This window comes from Ipomoea triloba, chromosome 8 (assembly GCF_003576645.1).
Source record: "Ipomoea triloba cultivar NCNSP0323 chromosome 8, ASM357664v1".
Classification (NCBI taxonomy): Eukaryota; Viridiplantae; Streptophyta; class Magnoliopsida; order Solanales; family Convolvulaceae; genus Ipomoea; species Ipomoea triloba.
In genome coordinates, this window is record NC_044923.1 from 6,946,111 (window position 1) to 6,960,011 (window position 13,901).

Sequence of the window (13,901 nt, forward strand, 5' to 3'; positions counted from 1 at the left end):
TTTTTGATAATGTGGTGGCGGTGGTTGATTTGTATAAATTTTAATTTTTTTTAAAAAAAAAAATTAATTAGTTGAGAGGTAGGAAAAGGCCCCATTAGTGCAAATTAAGTACACTATTGACCACAATGTAGGATGGAAAACTTTTTTCATGCACATTTTTGGAGCCTTTATGTCCGAACCCCCAACTGCATATAAATCATCATGTCTCCCCCCCCATTTCTCCATCCTCACCAATACTTATCCTCTTCTCCTCCTTAGCTACTCCTAATTTCCTTAAATAATTATCATCATCAACAACAACAACAATAAAACTAAATTATAGTATAGTTAACCTAGGAATTGAATTGAATTGAAGACATGAATCTAAGTGTTAATGGTGAGTCGCAGGTGCCTCCTGGATTCCGGTTCCATCCCACCGAGGAAGAGCTTCTTCACTATTACTTGAGGAAGAAGGTTGCCTCCCAGAAGATTGATCTTGATGTTATTCCTGAAGTTGATCTTAACAAGCTTGAACCTTGGGATATTCAAGGTATGTAGTAATTAATTCCCTTTCTCTTCAATTATTTCTCAACTTTTGCTTTTTTGCTTTTCACCCTATCTAGCTTCATCAATATAATTGCTTTCCTCATATTACCTTCAAATTGAGATTGGAAGAACCCCCCCTCCTCCCCCCTTCCCTCCCATATCATTAGTTCTTTCATTCCTAGCTTCCACCTTAAATTATTGCTAGTTTAGGGTTATTGGGAATAGATTATAAATTTAAAATCTCGTCTAGTAAACCTGAATTACTCTGTTGAAATTTTTACGACTGGAGTAATAAAACATTTAAATGACTTTAGCTATCGTTTATCCAAATGACCTTGTGAAGAGTGCAACAGTTGGAGTGATAATTTCAATTGCAATTTTAGTTACCAAACATTTGTGGTATCTTATCTTAATGTGTGGTTTAGTACCAGGGTAGCTGCAGACCATGCTTCTTTAGCCAACATTATATTCATGTAGTGAAGAGTTTAATTAATTAAGCATATATATATTGTGGTATTATATATATTGATGGAATTAATTAATTAATTAATTGTTTATGGTTGATCAGAGAAGTGTAAGATAGGATCAACCCCACAGAATGAGTGGTACTTCTTCAGCCACAAAGACAAGAAGTATCCGACCGGAACTCGGACAAATCGAGCGACGGCTGCCGGATTCTGGAAAGCTACCGGGCGAGACAAAGTGATACAGTCCAATTGTAGAAGAATTGGTTTGAGGAAAACCTTAGTGTTCTACAAAGGTCGAGCTCCTCGTGGCCAGAAATCCGACTGGATCATGCATGAATATAGGTTGGACGACATAATTACCTCCCATGATGCCACTGTAAGTTTTTACATTTACTTTCTTTTTTTTTTTTTTTAAATATTTTTGTCTGGTTATTGGAACAAAGTCAACTTTTTGTCTGATCCTTCAAACAATGTTTGACATTGCATCTATAAAGATAAAACCACTTAATGTAACTTTTCCCTTTTTATTACCTTGAAAAAATCCAGTAATTCTAGAAAAATTTCAGCGAAGTTGGTAAGTTATTGGCCTGACGTCCAATATATTTTCTATTATAATATATATTTGGGGCAGTAATATTTCACTTTTAGTATCCAACTAATAACATGAATCAAATTTCGAATTGAATGTATTCATAATGGTTGGAAATTGTTCTCTGCTAATGAATGAAAGTAATGTTTGTCAAATATATGTTTAATAGTCCTATGGCTACTTTTACTTTTGAACTTAAAATTTTTACCCCTCGTAATTTCATTTTTAGTCCTCGGACCATTAGAAATTAGCACATAATTATCCTTTTATCATGGTAAATAATGAAACCCTAATTGAGGATTTTTTGTTATTTTCTATTCTAGTCTCAAAGGACTAGCTTTAATAATTATCTAGTTTTTTGGTATTACAACTATAATGGATTAGCATTGTAATCAAGAATTTTTGTTAAATATGAAATTTTGATAAATATAATGATTATATGGGCGCAGGGTACAAATTTGGTAGGGGAGATGAGTGGTCCAGATGAAGGTTGGGTGATCTGCAAAGTTTTCAAGAAGAAACTCTACCACAAGGCGGCCATGGAGTATCATCATAATCCTCAGACCCACCAACGAAACGACGGCGTTCTCGACCAAATTCTCACCTACATGGGAAAATCCTCATCGTCCAAACACCCCCACGCCGGAGAAACAAAGAACATCCTCCTCGCCGCCGGCGAGAACTCGCCGCCGTCGCAATTCCTCCACATGCCGCCGCTCGAAACCGCCGTGGACATCTCCCACATCATCCCCTTCGACGACATGTTGGCCGACACCGAACCCTTCTACCCTTGCTACGACGGCGGCGCCGGCGCCGGCGTGGACTTTTCCGTTGACTGCTATGGAGCGCATCCGACGGTGGATGATTTACGACCGTACGATCATAATCAGATCTCTCAAGCCCATTCTACACTTATTATGGACCCCTTATCTCACTTGTCTGTATAGATTTACCTGTTATCTTGTAGTATCATACATATAGTAATTATATATACCTATGGCTAGAAGTCAGAATAATATATGATTGATAGAATCATATACACATATATATATACTTTTTGTTTTATATACATACATAGATACATATATGATTGTATATCACTATATGTATATATGTATGTAACCATGCATGCATGCATAATATGCTTTAATTAGGAATATTGTAATGCTATTTGTGTCGAATTTTGTATCATCTCGATCATATAAAGTTTGATTTGTTTGGCTTGCTAATTCATAGTGGTTAGTTAATGGATATGAAACATTGGAAAGTGATAATATTTTTGTTTTTTTAGTACTACTGTTACAATTTAGTAACTGTTTATAACTATTTTTTCAACCTATTATAGCACAAAAAGTCAATACCGTCCCTACTCAGGCTCAGACCCATTCGTCAATATTTTTGTTTAATTAAATTAAATGGTATAAAATTTGATTAAAAAAAGATTTGGTATGATAAACATTTTTGTTAGATGGAAATCTTGGGAAGACATGGTTTCATGAACCATATCTTTTCTTCATAAAGATGTTTCCAATTTGATTGTTAATTATACTGTCTATGAATATCTTAAAACCTTTATCACATGCTAAGAATTTGCTGCAATGAGATCTGATCTATATATGATGGAAACATATTTTACTATGTATTATTGTACATTTATAGCGTGGCAATATTGTCAAACTCTGTTCAAATGAAAAACACAAGAAATTCAATTCTGATTTAATTAATTCGAATTCAATATAATAAATATTGAAATATGATTGACGAGGTTATAGAGCAATTTAATTAACCTAAAAATTCATCTAGTAGATTCAAGATTAGCTTTTTAATAACTAACCCGAATTCAACAAGTCAAGAAATACACTAGGCAACTAGCTTAATTAGGGATGTAAAAACTGAACTAGTTGACCTACATTTGCACCGTGGCTAGTGTGGACTGTCCTAGATTTCTAAGTACACTACACTATTACACTGCTCGACTGGTTGACCACAATATGTAGCCAACTCGGGAGCTAGTGCCTAATTTGTAGTCAGGTCAATAATAAACTTTATTCTCTACTACTTCTCTCTACCGAGTGTAATACAAATATAATCCCTACATTTCGGCCTAATTTGCTATACTACCAATAGTCCAATAATATTATATGAAAAAATCATTTATAATTACATTATGGTATAAGTTGAAGTAAAAAAGTGAGAAGTTGAATTGTAGGTAAAAGTAACATGTATACATGGTTGAACTTGTTGGGCACATGCTAAAAGGGAAAAGTTGAAGAACAAAAAGGTTAAGATGGGGGTTTTGGTTGATGGCGTGGACCCATGCACGCTGGAGTTGATAATTTAATGATGGAAATGAAATGAAAAAAATTGGGTTGGATTCATGATTTGGTAGATTTCACAAAGGCAGCACCTCAGATATTTGTGTTTTTCCAAATGGATACGATTGTCGTAGTGCTAACCGGTGAAATGCTAATAATCACCGCACTTTACGAAATTTAGGTCACTAAACATTTTTTATATTATTATATATAGATAATGCTATATATAGCAGACGAATCAGGAGAGAACCAACCGTCCAGGAGAGAACTTAGAACCAATCGCAACCATTCACGTGTCCAGATTTAACGGATCAGAAACACTCTTTAAAAAAAATGTGGTGACATTTTCATAAATAATCGAACTTTAAAGTGCAAGTAAATTGTGTTAAAAGTGCAAGTAACAGTTTCATATAATGCACCTAAGTGCAAGTAAAATGTATTAAAAGTGCAACAAATAATGTACAATGAGCATCAATATTAAGTACTCATAACGTCATTATTAGTTGCACCTAACGTTATCCTTAAGTGCACCAATGTGAAAGATGTTATTATTAAGTGCACCAACATTAAAAAGGTAAATTATTGCACTATTAAGTGAAAATGGTAGCACTTTTAAGTGATTTTACTTGCACACTTGCACCAGTTACTTGCACTTTTAACATGTGTTACTTGCACCAAAGTTTGAATTATTTATGAAAATGTCACCGCTTCTTCTTCTTCTTTTTTTTTTTTTTTTTTTTTTTAAAGTTACACGTGATCTGTTAAAGTTGGACACGTAGATGGCTGCAATTGATTCTCAATTCTTTTTTGCGTATCCATTCTCACCTTAGCACTTCTCTCTCTATATATATATAGTACATAAAATTATTATATCTAAATTTATGAAAAATTTTCAAGTATTAAACGCATGGTACGTACATTTTATAAAATTGAATAGGTATAATTATTTATGTTTTTAGTTATATATAAAATACCCTGGGTAGAGGAGTTGAGAGTAATCGGTACAATCTCAAAAGTCTTTCTGTGTAAAAAGTGTCAATGTCAATTAGTATTGCATGTAAATTTTGTATATTTTATTTCATTTAAATAATTCTCAGTTTACAAATAGTTGATCAATATAAGTGTTTTTAAGTTATCTAACATGTACAGAACTTTGAATGCAGAACTTATATGCAAATATTCAAATAATAATCAGCTTATCTGTAAATTTTGAATTATCTGACCAATATTAATTGTTTGATTTTATTAAAAAATCAATATAAGTATTTTGTTAATCAACTTTTAATTTTCTTAACTCCAAAATACTAAAATTCAAAAAGCTATCAGCTAACCGTCATTTACCAAACAGGTCCATAATTTTTGTCATTGTATACAAATATCATACGATACCATGAATTTAGGGATTAGGTTTGCAAATTGACTACCAAAAAAAATAAATAAAAAATAAAAAATAAATAAAAAATAAAAAACAAAAAAAAAATTGTGGAGTGGTGGTTAAGTTAGAGCCAAATCCTCACTTTTGAGTTAACTTTTATGGTAGTGTTAGAGTCTTGATTTAAATGTTGTATCGGTGCATAGTAGGGAAGCGTTATCTAAAAAAGAGCTATCAGTCTTACATCTGTTTCACAATCATTACTATTGCATTAGTGTTTGTAATAGAATTATTAGTATCTTGATTTAAGCGTTATATTATAGTATATTCAAATGTATGTATATAATGTGTTTTTTATATATGTTGTTTGGGCTTGAAAATTTAAGACAAGATCAATGCAAATATGTTATCTAAATGGTCGGTTGATAATGAAAATATATTAGAGGTGATCTAATGTAATAATGGCATAAGACATTTTCACTGGAACTCCTGTTAAAACATTTGTGCACTTTGATGAGTAGTCATAAGAAGGTAAAACACGAAAGTCAATCTCAACTTTTGATGAATTAACAGTGCATACTCCAATCCATTTGACCCAATCCCATTAATTATTCAATAGCTTTGTCTTTACTGAAAGATTCAATATATTGGCGACCATCGTCACTTATAAAGGACAAGAGCCCCCGCAAAGCATGGTATAGGGTTCGAGTTAACACAAGCTAAGAAAGTAGATCAGTTTAGGTCGTTATTCATAGCTGATCAGTACAAATTAAAAAAATTAATATATAACTTTCACAATAAATTAAATTTGAAATTTTGTTGTTACTAAGTTAATGACTGACTGTCAAGACCTTGTGGTTTAGTGGCACCCGGTTGTACTCCTATATGGAAGGAGTGAGTTTGAGCCTCTTTGTGCTTCAGTAGGTTGAGAAAGTAGTTAGTTATGAACAGATACTGTATTATAACAGAGTCAGTAGTACTCTAAGTATAAATTAATAGTGGGTCTAAAGACTAATTGAAAATTTCTGCATTATGACTTTAGCTGGCAAAAAATCTCAAAGAGACCCATAGGTGATTAACTCAAACTTAGAAGACCAAATAGAGTCCCAACAATGACCTCCGAACAACCTACCATGTACATGTATACGTACACCAGGTCAAAAATTAAGGCCTTGAATTTTTCCTTTTCGATTTTCACGTTAAAATTATGTCTCATTGTCAAGTTCAATTCCACAAGTAACATTTATACACTTCAAATAAATGCATATCATCTTTCAATGACCCAAATTGGATTTTAGGTTGGGGAAAACGAAGGGATAGCTGCAAATAAGTTGCATTAAGGTAGGTTATACCTGTTACATGTAAGAACTGAAGAATATTATTTCACATTATTAATTATCAAAATCATCAAATACCTAATGGGTGTGAGCTAGCTCGCAGGCCATCATTCCCATAGAGGAAGAGCAGGCCATGTTGATGTGGATGTTGTAACGTTTAGACATTGATCGATAACCACATTTACTTGTGCATTCGTTGAAACAAATGCCCTTTTTAGCTTCTTAATCATCACAATTACATCCATCATTCATCTCATCTATTTGTTCCTCTTCAAACTTGTACTGATGATAGCAACACTTTACCTCAACCCTTTCTCGATAACAACCTACGATTTGACACATTTTAATTGGTTGGTTGGAACTTTTGATCACATTTATTATTGTATTACTAGTTATAAATTTGCGCAATGCGTAATAATTAAGTGCTTAATGAATAAAAATTAATGTCAAATTATTTGATCGAAATAAAGGTGAAATCACATTATGATACAACTCGACATTATATTCACCCATAAACCTTTTTAAAAAATATTAAACTTGATTGACAATTAATATGGTTTTTTTAATATTAATCGATTATAAGTGTTCGGTCACTACATGAAATTTGTTTTGATATAACGACAGTTTTGATTAGTTTAGAACAATTATACATAATAATTCAGTTAAATAACATTAGTTTATGTTATGATAATTAATAAATTAAAAATAAATTCAATTTAATTTTTAAAATTAAAATAAACACATAAAATCACCAAATACTTACAAAATATAAGTAATAATTGCTGATGGAGCCATGGGATCCCGGGGGCCGATTTTATTCGGAAAGTCTTGGCCCAAAGTGATGGTCCATTTTTATTATTTAGGCCAGTATCTCGAACCTATACCTGGTTTATAGTGGACCCGGTCCTGACAAAATCATCATTGACGCCGTATGTGGAGAATGCTATATAAAACATGCGTTCCTAGTTTCTAACCCTTTTACCATTCTTCTTTACGCAATCGGACTTGAGATACACCGAAATAGTCGAGTCACAAAACGAGCATTCCCGAAACCTACAAGAACACCTTAGCGGGCACGACAGGGGTCGGTTCAATTTGTGAGGGTCAATTCCTTAACCAGGAAACATGAGAGGTTCAACTTGCACAATAGGCAATGAAGGAGAAGCTCTCGTCAACAAAACCAACCAAGGTCACCTAGGAGTCAAACATAGCGTCTAATCTTTAGCCCAAGAAACAACTAACATCATCAGCGAGTGGGTTGCTCATCAGTAGTGGGGCCGTGGGGGCGCAGTTTGGCCTGTCTTGATAGTTGGTCGGTTACCCAAACGCTAAAGCAAATCATCCCCTTACCCGACTCAACACTTCACGAGTTGGGAGGAGGACACCGCCAAGGAATTGAAGAGCCCCAATGCAAGGGGCCCGAGGCCGCAACTAAGGCCAAAATGAGGTAACCGTCATGGAGGGAGTCCGAACCCATTCACGAGGAACCCATCGATGAGAGTATCGACTATACCCCATTCATTAAGGGCCTGCAGGCTGGGTAAAGGCCCTGGACTAAATAACAGCACCTTGGTGGGCTTGCAAGCAGCCTGGGGAGGTAAGAAAAATATTTCTGTATTGTCAAAATACTAATATATATTTCTACTTGGGTTTGTAGGCTAAGCAAGCTGCTAACAGAACAAAAAATGGTGTGCTAGTGGGCTCGTAGACAAGATAAGTGATCCCGACGCAAGTTGGAAGCTCCGTAGTCTAGACAGGAGACGCTACAGTAAACAACAACACCCAAATGGCTTCACAAGCTAGGTAAGCAATTTGAGGAGGTAAGAAAAAAAACATTTCACATCTTTTGTTCGCCTCAAGAAAATAAAAAGGAAAAAAATCAATTGGCTTACATGTAGAGAAGGAAGCTAAAAATAATCCTTTCTAGGCCTACAAGCAAGGAAGGCGGCCTAGCAAGGCATCACGTTTCAAAAAAAAAATCAACGGGCCTGCATGTAGGAAAGGTAGCCCAATGAGCCTGCAAGCAGAGAAGGCGGCTCATCGGTTCGCAGGTTAGGAAGGCGGCCGAGAATCATCTTTTCTTGACTCGCAAGTACCAAAGGCGGCCCAACGAGGTATCACGCCAAAAATAAATAAATAAATAAACAAAGCCATACATGCCTGCATGTAGTGAAGGCGGCCGAGCAAAATCCTAGTTAGGCCCGCACATAGGCAAAGCAACCCAACATGTCCGCATGTAGCGAATGTGGCCTTTAGTTGTGTACATTCAACATATAAACTGTGAACATTCAGTATATTAATTGTATATTTCGGACTCGGGTCAACCTTGTAAGGTGAACCCGAGTCCACATAATAATTTGCCGAGGGCAATAGTTATACCATGGACCGAGTCCACCTTACAAGGTAGACCTGTTACAATTTACATATTGAATGTTCACAACTCAAATTGTGAACACTCAGTATATAAATTATGAGCATTCAATATATAAATTGTGTTGAATTCACCTTGCAAGAGAATAATTTTCCCATATTCCATTAGATAGAAAGAAAATTTTGAAAGAAATGAAGTGTGATCAAGTGGGCCGGATTACATGTGCAATTAATATGCAAGTTTGATATAATTATTGGACTTCATTGGATTTTTCCAATTAAACGTTTGGGCAATTGGGCCAATTATGATAGGTTCATTGGTTAAGTTGGTTGGTAGTGTTCATCTGGGCAAATTATACCATGCACCACGGTGCACATAGCAATGTGCACTACGTACCTAAACGACGTCGTTTTGAGCATTGTAAACTAATCGTCCGTTTTTTAGAAATCACGTTTTCCGTTTCGGTCGGTCTCTGTATTTATGTTACTATTCTGTGTATTCCAGACAATCATTCTGTGTATTCTAGGCAACCGTTATGTGTATTCATGTTAGTAACACATGTTGTGATGTGTTTGTGCATTCGAATGTTTAGGAGGATGAGTTCTGTGTATTTTGTGTCAATATTTTGTGTATTCATGTTATTAACACAGGTTGTGATGTGTTTGTGCATTCGAATGTTAGGAGAATGAGTTCTGTGTATTGTGTGTCAATATTTTGTGTATTCTGGACAAACATTCTGTGTATTCTAGGCAAACGTTTTGTGTATTCTAGATAATGATTATGTGTATTATAGATAATGAATTCCCTGGAGTCATTCGCGTCCGCGTCCACTAACACCAAAACGATGTCGTTTTACGTACGTGGTGCACATTGCTATGTGCACCGTGGTACAGGGTATAACGATTGGTTCATCTGCAGACTGCGATCATCATGGATAATGTTTTAATGTACATTTTTATTAATATATTAAAGGTTATTTATGTACTAAAAGTACATTATTTAAAAATATATTATTGAGTGTTTAAGGTATATCATTTTGTATACTATTAAATATACATTCAATATATAATAATTTATCTTTAACCCCTATTAAAAATATATTATTTTATTCATAATCCATACAACTATATGAACCATGATGTAAAATAAATAAATAAATATATATATATATATATATATATATATATATATATACATATATATATTTGTGTATGCACACGTATATCATTTGGTATCAGAGCCTATCAACCTTCTAATCTCAAGATATTTCTTGTAGTGATATACAATAATGAATTTCAATATTGTATAAATGGTCTCAAATCAGATGAGAAAGTACATTACAATTATTTACAAATTATAATATCCACACATTTGAAAGTTTAAAATCTTTGGAGCTTTGTTGATCCCGATCTATCAAATAGAGCTCATTCAATCGCTATATGGCAAGATCAATTAGTCTTTGGACAAATTCACCAAAGAATTAATTACTCTATTTTTGGACAATTAATTGGTGCTGAGTCGACAAAGTAGACTTGGAACATCTTAAATGTGTCAAAAAGGGGTTGATTAGGCACAGTAGTCCAAGTTACAATCGTTGAGAAAGTTGTACGATTAGTGCGAGATGACCTTTACAGAAAATGTATTTTTCTAGTCTTATTGATGTTGAATAAGATGAGATTATTTGGAGACACCATTGAAGATGATGCATGGTGCAATGGTTGAAAAAAGATTTGAACTATGCTGATGAAACATGACAATATATATGGTAGTTTTAATAACAAAGTCACAAGATATCGAGCTCTTATCAGTTGCAAAGCTAAAAGAAATGATAGAAAACTCTGATACCAATTGTATGATATATATATATATATATATATATATTAGAAAAAGAAAGTTTTGCCAATAGAAACATTTTTTACTAATTCATTTTTAAGTCAAGTAATTTACATATGGATCGGAGTATTGTCTATTGATACAAATTAAAGAAAAAAAATTTATGGCCAAGTCCTTGCCCCCCTACAGTTGAAACTGTTCTTCAATATCAAAGGATGAGGGTAAAATGCTAAATCCCATTCTTTGAAGCACTCTTTTTAAAATGCAAAGTCCATTCTCTATGCTCCAAAGTACAACAGAGCCCTGACATCATAAAATGGCAATATCATAAGCATAATTGCATATAACACAACTACATAAGATAGAATATAAAGTAATGTTAACTTGAATAGAAAAAACTTATTATAACATTTATTAGTATCATTGTATTCAAGCAAGTGATACATGCAAAATTCAACTACACGTTTTGCAAATAAATATAAAGTTTAATCTTTTACTACACACTCTTCAATTATGTTTATCTGTAACTTGGACAGTTTCAAGATAAAAGCAATTAGGCCTCTAATTTTAAAAAGTTTCAATCACTTGAATTCTTTAAAATTATGCAATTAAACCTAATTTATAAGTAACAAACAAGTTAACAATAAATAAAAAATTTTAAAAAAAATTAATCTTTTTTTTTTGGAAAATTAATTAATTTTTTTTTTGGTTTTGGTTATTGTCGGTGACGTTCGCAGCCTCCTTCCATATGAGCGTCGCAGCCTCCTTCCATATGACTTTGCCTCCTTTTAAACCCCGCCTTGTGACTATAGCCGCCGACAAAATACTAAACAAGCCTAGATTGTCCATAATTACAGACTCAAACCAAGAAAGTCAATAAATTGCTCTCAGTAGGAGTCGAACTTGTAACCTTGTGATTATCAAGTTAACACCTAAACAATTTTTCTAAATTGAAGAACAGTAGCAGGCCGGAATTGTCGATCATAATATGATTTAAAACCAGTACTAAGCTGCACAAAGTGTGATAATTAATCAACCATACAGAGTTAAACACAGCATCATTGACAATTGAAGGCCTTATGGTGCAGATCTACAAGCAAATACTATCCCACAGCAAGAACCTTCTCTCTTTGGTTAACTAGACTCTGTCTATTACATTCAAATTGCCCAAAGAGAGAATTCAAATCTGAGAACAGTAACCATTCCAATTCAAACACGAAGCACAAATCTTGAATGGCACAAAAGACACATTTTCACTAATTAAATTAGCAGTAATAAGAGATGGAGTTTGAAACTGACCAAGCAAGCAGCAAAACTTATGGCAGATCACAGATGCATCTTCTAGGTACAAATGGGGCAAAGAACCAAGCCATTTTCGTTGCAATTAGAGCACCTCACCACCACAGTCCTACCATGCTTCTGCTCCATATCTTCCCTCACCGCCATAACCATTTTACAGCTTCCATTACATGTAAAACAGGGCAAGAATCGAGCCCCGCCGCAACCTTCACACACATACCCAGCTCTCAATTTAGGCAAACCTTGAAGCAAATCTCCCAATCCCCCTTCTTCAGCAATCCTTAGTAGCTCCTCAGCTCCTCCTATGTATCTCCCTTTCACAAAAACCCTAGGAGGTATTAGCTCACTGCTATCTTTCTCCTTCATTAGCTCCCTAAGCTCTTCCTTGAACCCTTTGTCCATTGAAATGTCCCTTTCACAGACCAGAACCCCAGCGCCCTCAATCACGGATCTAACCGCATTGCAAGCCTCGAAGGTTTTTCTTACGCCCCGCAACGTCGTCGTATATATCACCACCTTGTTTTCCCCATTTGGTGGGCAGAGGTCCTCGAACCCTTCGTACTTGGAATTGGATGATTTCTTAGCGAGGACGGCTTCGATTAAGGTTGGTGGCTTTAGAACCTTCGGTTCTTCGCCGGAGGAGAGATTAGGGTTTGAATTTTCGTTTTTAAACGAGGGCTTCGGACACATTGGAGAAAACCTGAAGCTATAATCCGCGGTGGAGGGTAGAGGAGTAAATCGGAAGCTCTGAGCTGCGCTATTGCTGGCCTGCTGAGCTGAATCGAGGCCGGACATTAGCTCCCAGGAGTTTATAACTTCAGACGGCGGTTCGGAGAATTTGAGCGGCCTAGGCTCGGAGAGCAACGGGCTAGCAAAGAGCGAGCCGAGACTGAACCGTGTAGGAGGAATGGGCGTAACTGGCGCAGTGGTACGCACCGGAGGAGAAGCTTTCTCCTTCTCTTTCTCCTCCTCCTCATCGTCGTCGGACGCCGGCGCCGGTGGATCGAGTGTTAAGAGGCCGTAAGTGGTGGAGGTGAGAGACACAATGTGGTGGCCGAGGCCGGCGGAGCCGCCGATCTGCGCGAACTCTTCGTCGCGGCTGAGCAGAGTGGAGGAAACGCAACCCATTTTCCAGTAAATGCGGAGAGTGAGTGAGAGAGATGAGTGTGAAGCGGAGAAAGGAAAAGCTTTGGAATGGGCGATGAAGAATTGAATGAAGACGACGACTTTGGACTGACGAATCTTTTTTTTTTGTTTTTTTAAATGGCGGTTTCAATTTTGAAATGGAGTTGGGTTTTAGCGCTCACAACTTTCTACACTTCTACTCGTACTTTCTAAAACCGTAATCTACTCTCTCATGTTCTCTTTGTAGTTCTGCTTTTTTTTTTTTTTTTTTTAAATACTCATAATTCTTTACCATGTAATATATATTTTGTATCTTTTATTATTCTGCACTCCTACTTTTTAAATCGTAAAAATTACGAATGTTCAATTTTTAAAAAAATCACAATTTTTTTAAAAAATAATTCCAAATTTAGTTAATGTATTACATGGTATTATAATATTTTTAGATTTAGTTAATTTAATCACGCTTTATTTTTAACTTTTATAATTATTTTCAAATTTGACACATTATTACTAATTCAGTATATTGATGATGAAAAAGTATATCACTACTCCTTCAACGATAAAATTGTTAAAGTTGATATTAATCAATCATCGATTTTATTATGAAAAATATATGAAATTACAACGCTAAACACCTAAGTTCTGACTAAATTATCTAAGTGCGA

At 34.9% G+C, this 13,901-nt stretch overlaps 2 protein-coding genes across 2 annotated transcripts; one reads left to right on the forward strand and one right to left on the reverse strand.

The window, feature by feature from the left end:
* Positions 1-232: 232 nt before the first annotated feature.
* On the forward strand, positions 233-2,810 carry LOC116027751 (NAC domain-containing protein 12-like). Its single transcript, XM_031269490.1, has 3 exons — positions 233-529; positions 1,094-1,368; positions 2,031-2,810. The coding sequence occupies exons 1-3, from the start codon at positions 358-360 to the stop codon at positions 2,526-2,528; spliced, it is 945 nt and encodes a 314-aa protein (XP_031125350.1). The 5' UTR covers positions 233-357; the 3' UTR covers positions 2,529-2,810.
* Positions 2,811-10,884: 8,074 nt separating this feature from the next.
* On the reverse strand, positions 10,885-13,326 carry LOC116027834 (uncharacterized protein At3g28850-like). Its single transcript, XM_031269593.1, has 2 exons — positions 12,109-13,326; positions 10,885-11,112 (listed from the first exon to the last, which is right to left on the reverse strand). Exon 1 carries the CDS (start codon positions 13,234-13,236, stop codon positions 12,151-12,153), a length of 1,086 nt encoding a protein of 361 aa, XP_031125453.1. The 5' UTR covers positions 13,237-13,326; the 3' UTR covers positions 10,885-11,112; positions 12,109-12,150.
* Positions 13,327-13,901: the final 575 nt, after the last annotated feature.

Coding starts and splice junctions, on each gene's coding strand:
- LOC116027751 (XM_031269490.1), top strand. CDS start 358: ATGAATCTAAGTGTTAATGGTGAGTCGCAGGTGCCTCCTGGATTCCGG. Junction 530..1,093: donor TGAACCTTGGGATATTCAAG/GTATGTAGTAAT, acceptor ATGGTTGATCAG/AGAAGTGTAAGATAGGATCA. Junction 1,369..2,030: donor TTACCTCCCATGATGCCACT/GTAAGTTTTTAC, acceptor ATATGGGCGCAG/GGTACAAATTTGGTAGGGGA.
- LOC116027834 (XM_031269593.1), bottom strand. CDS start 13,236: ATGGGTTGCGTTTCCTCCACTCTGCTCAGCCGCGACGAAGAGTTCGCG.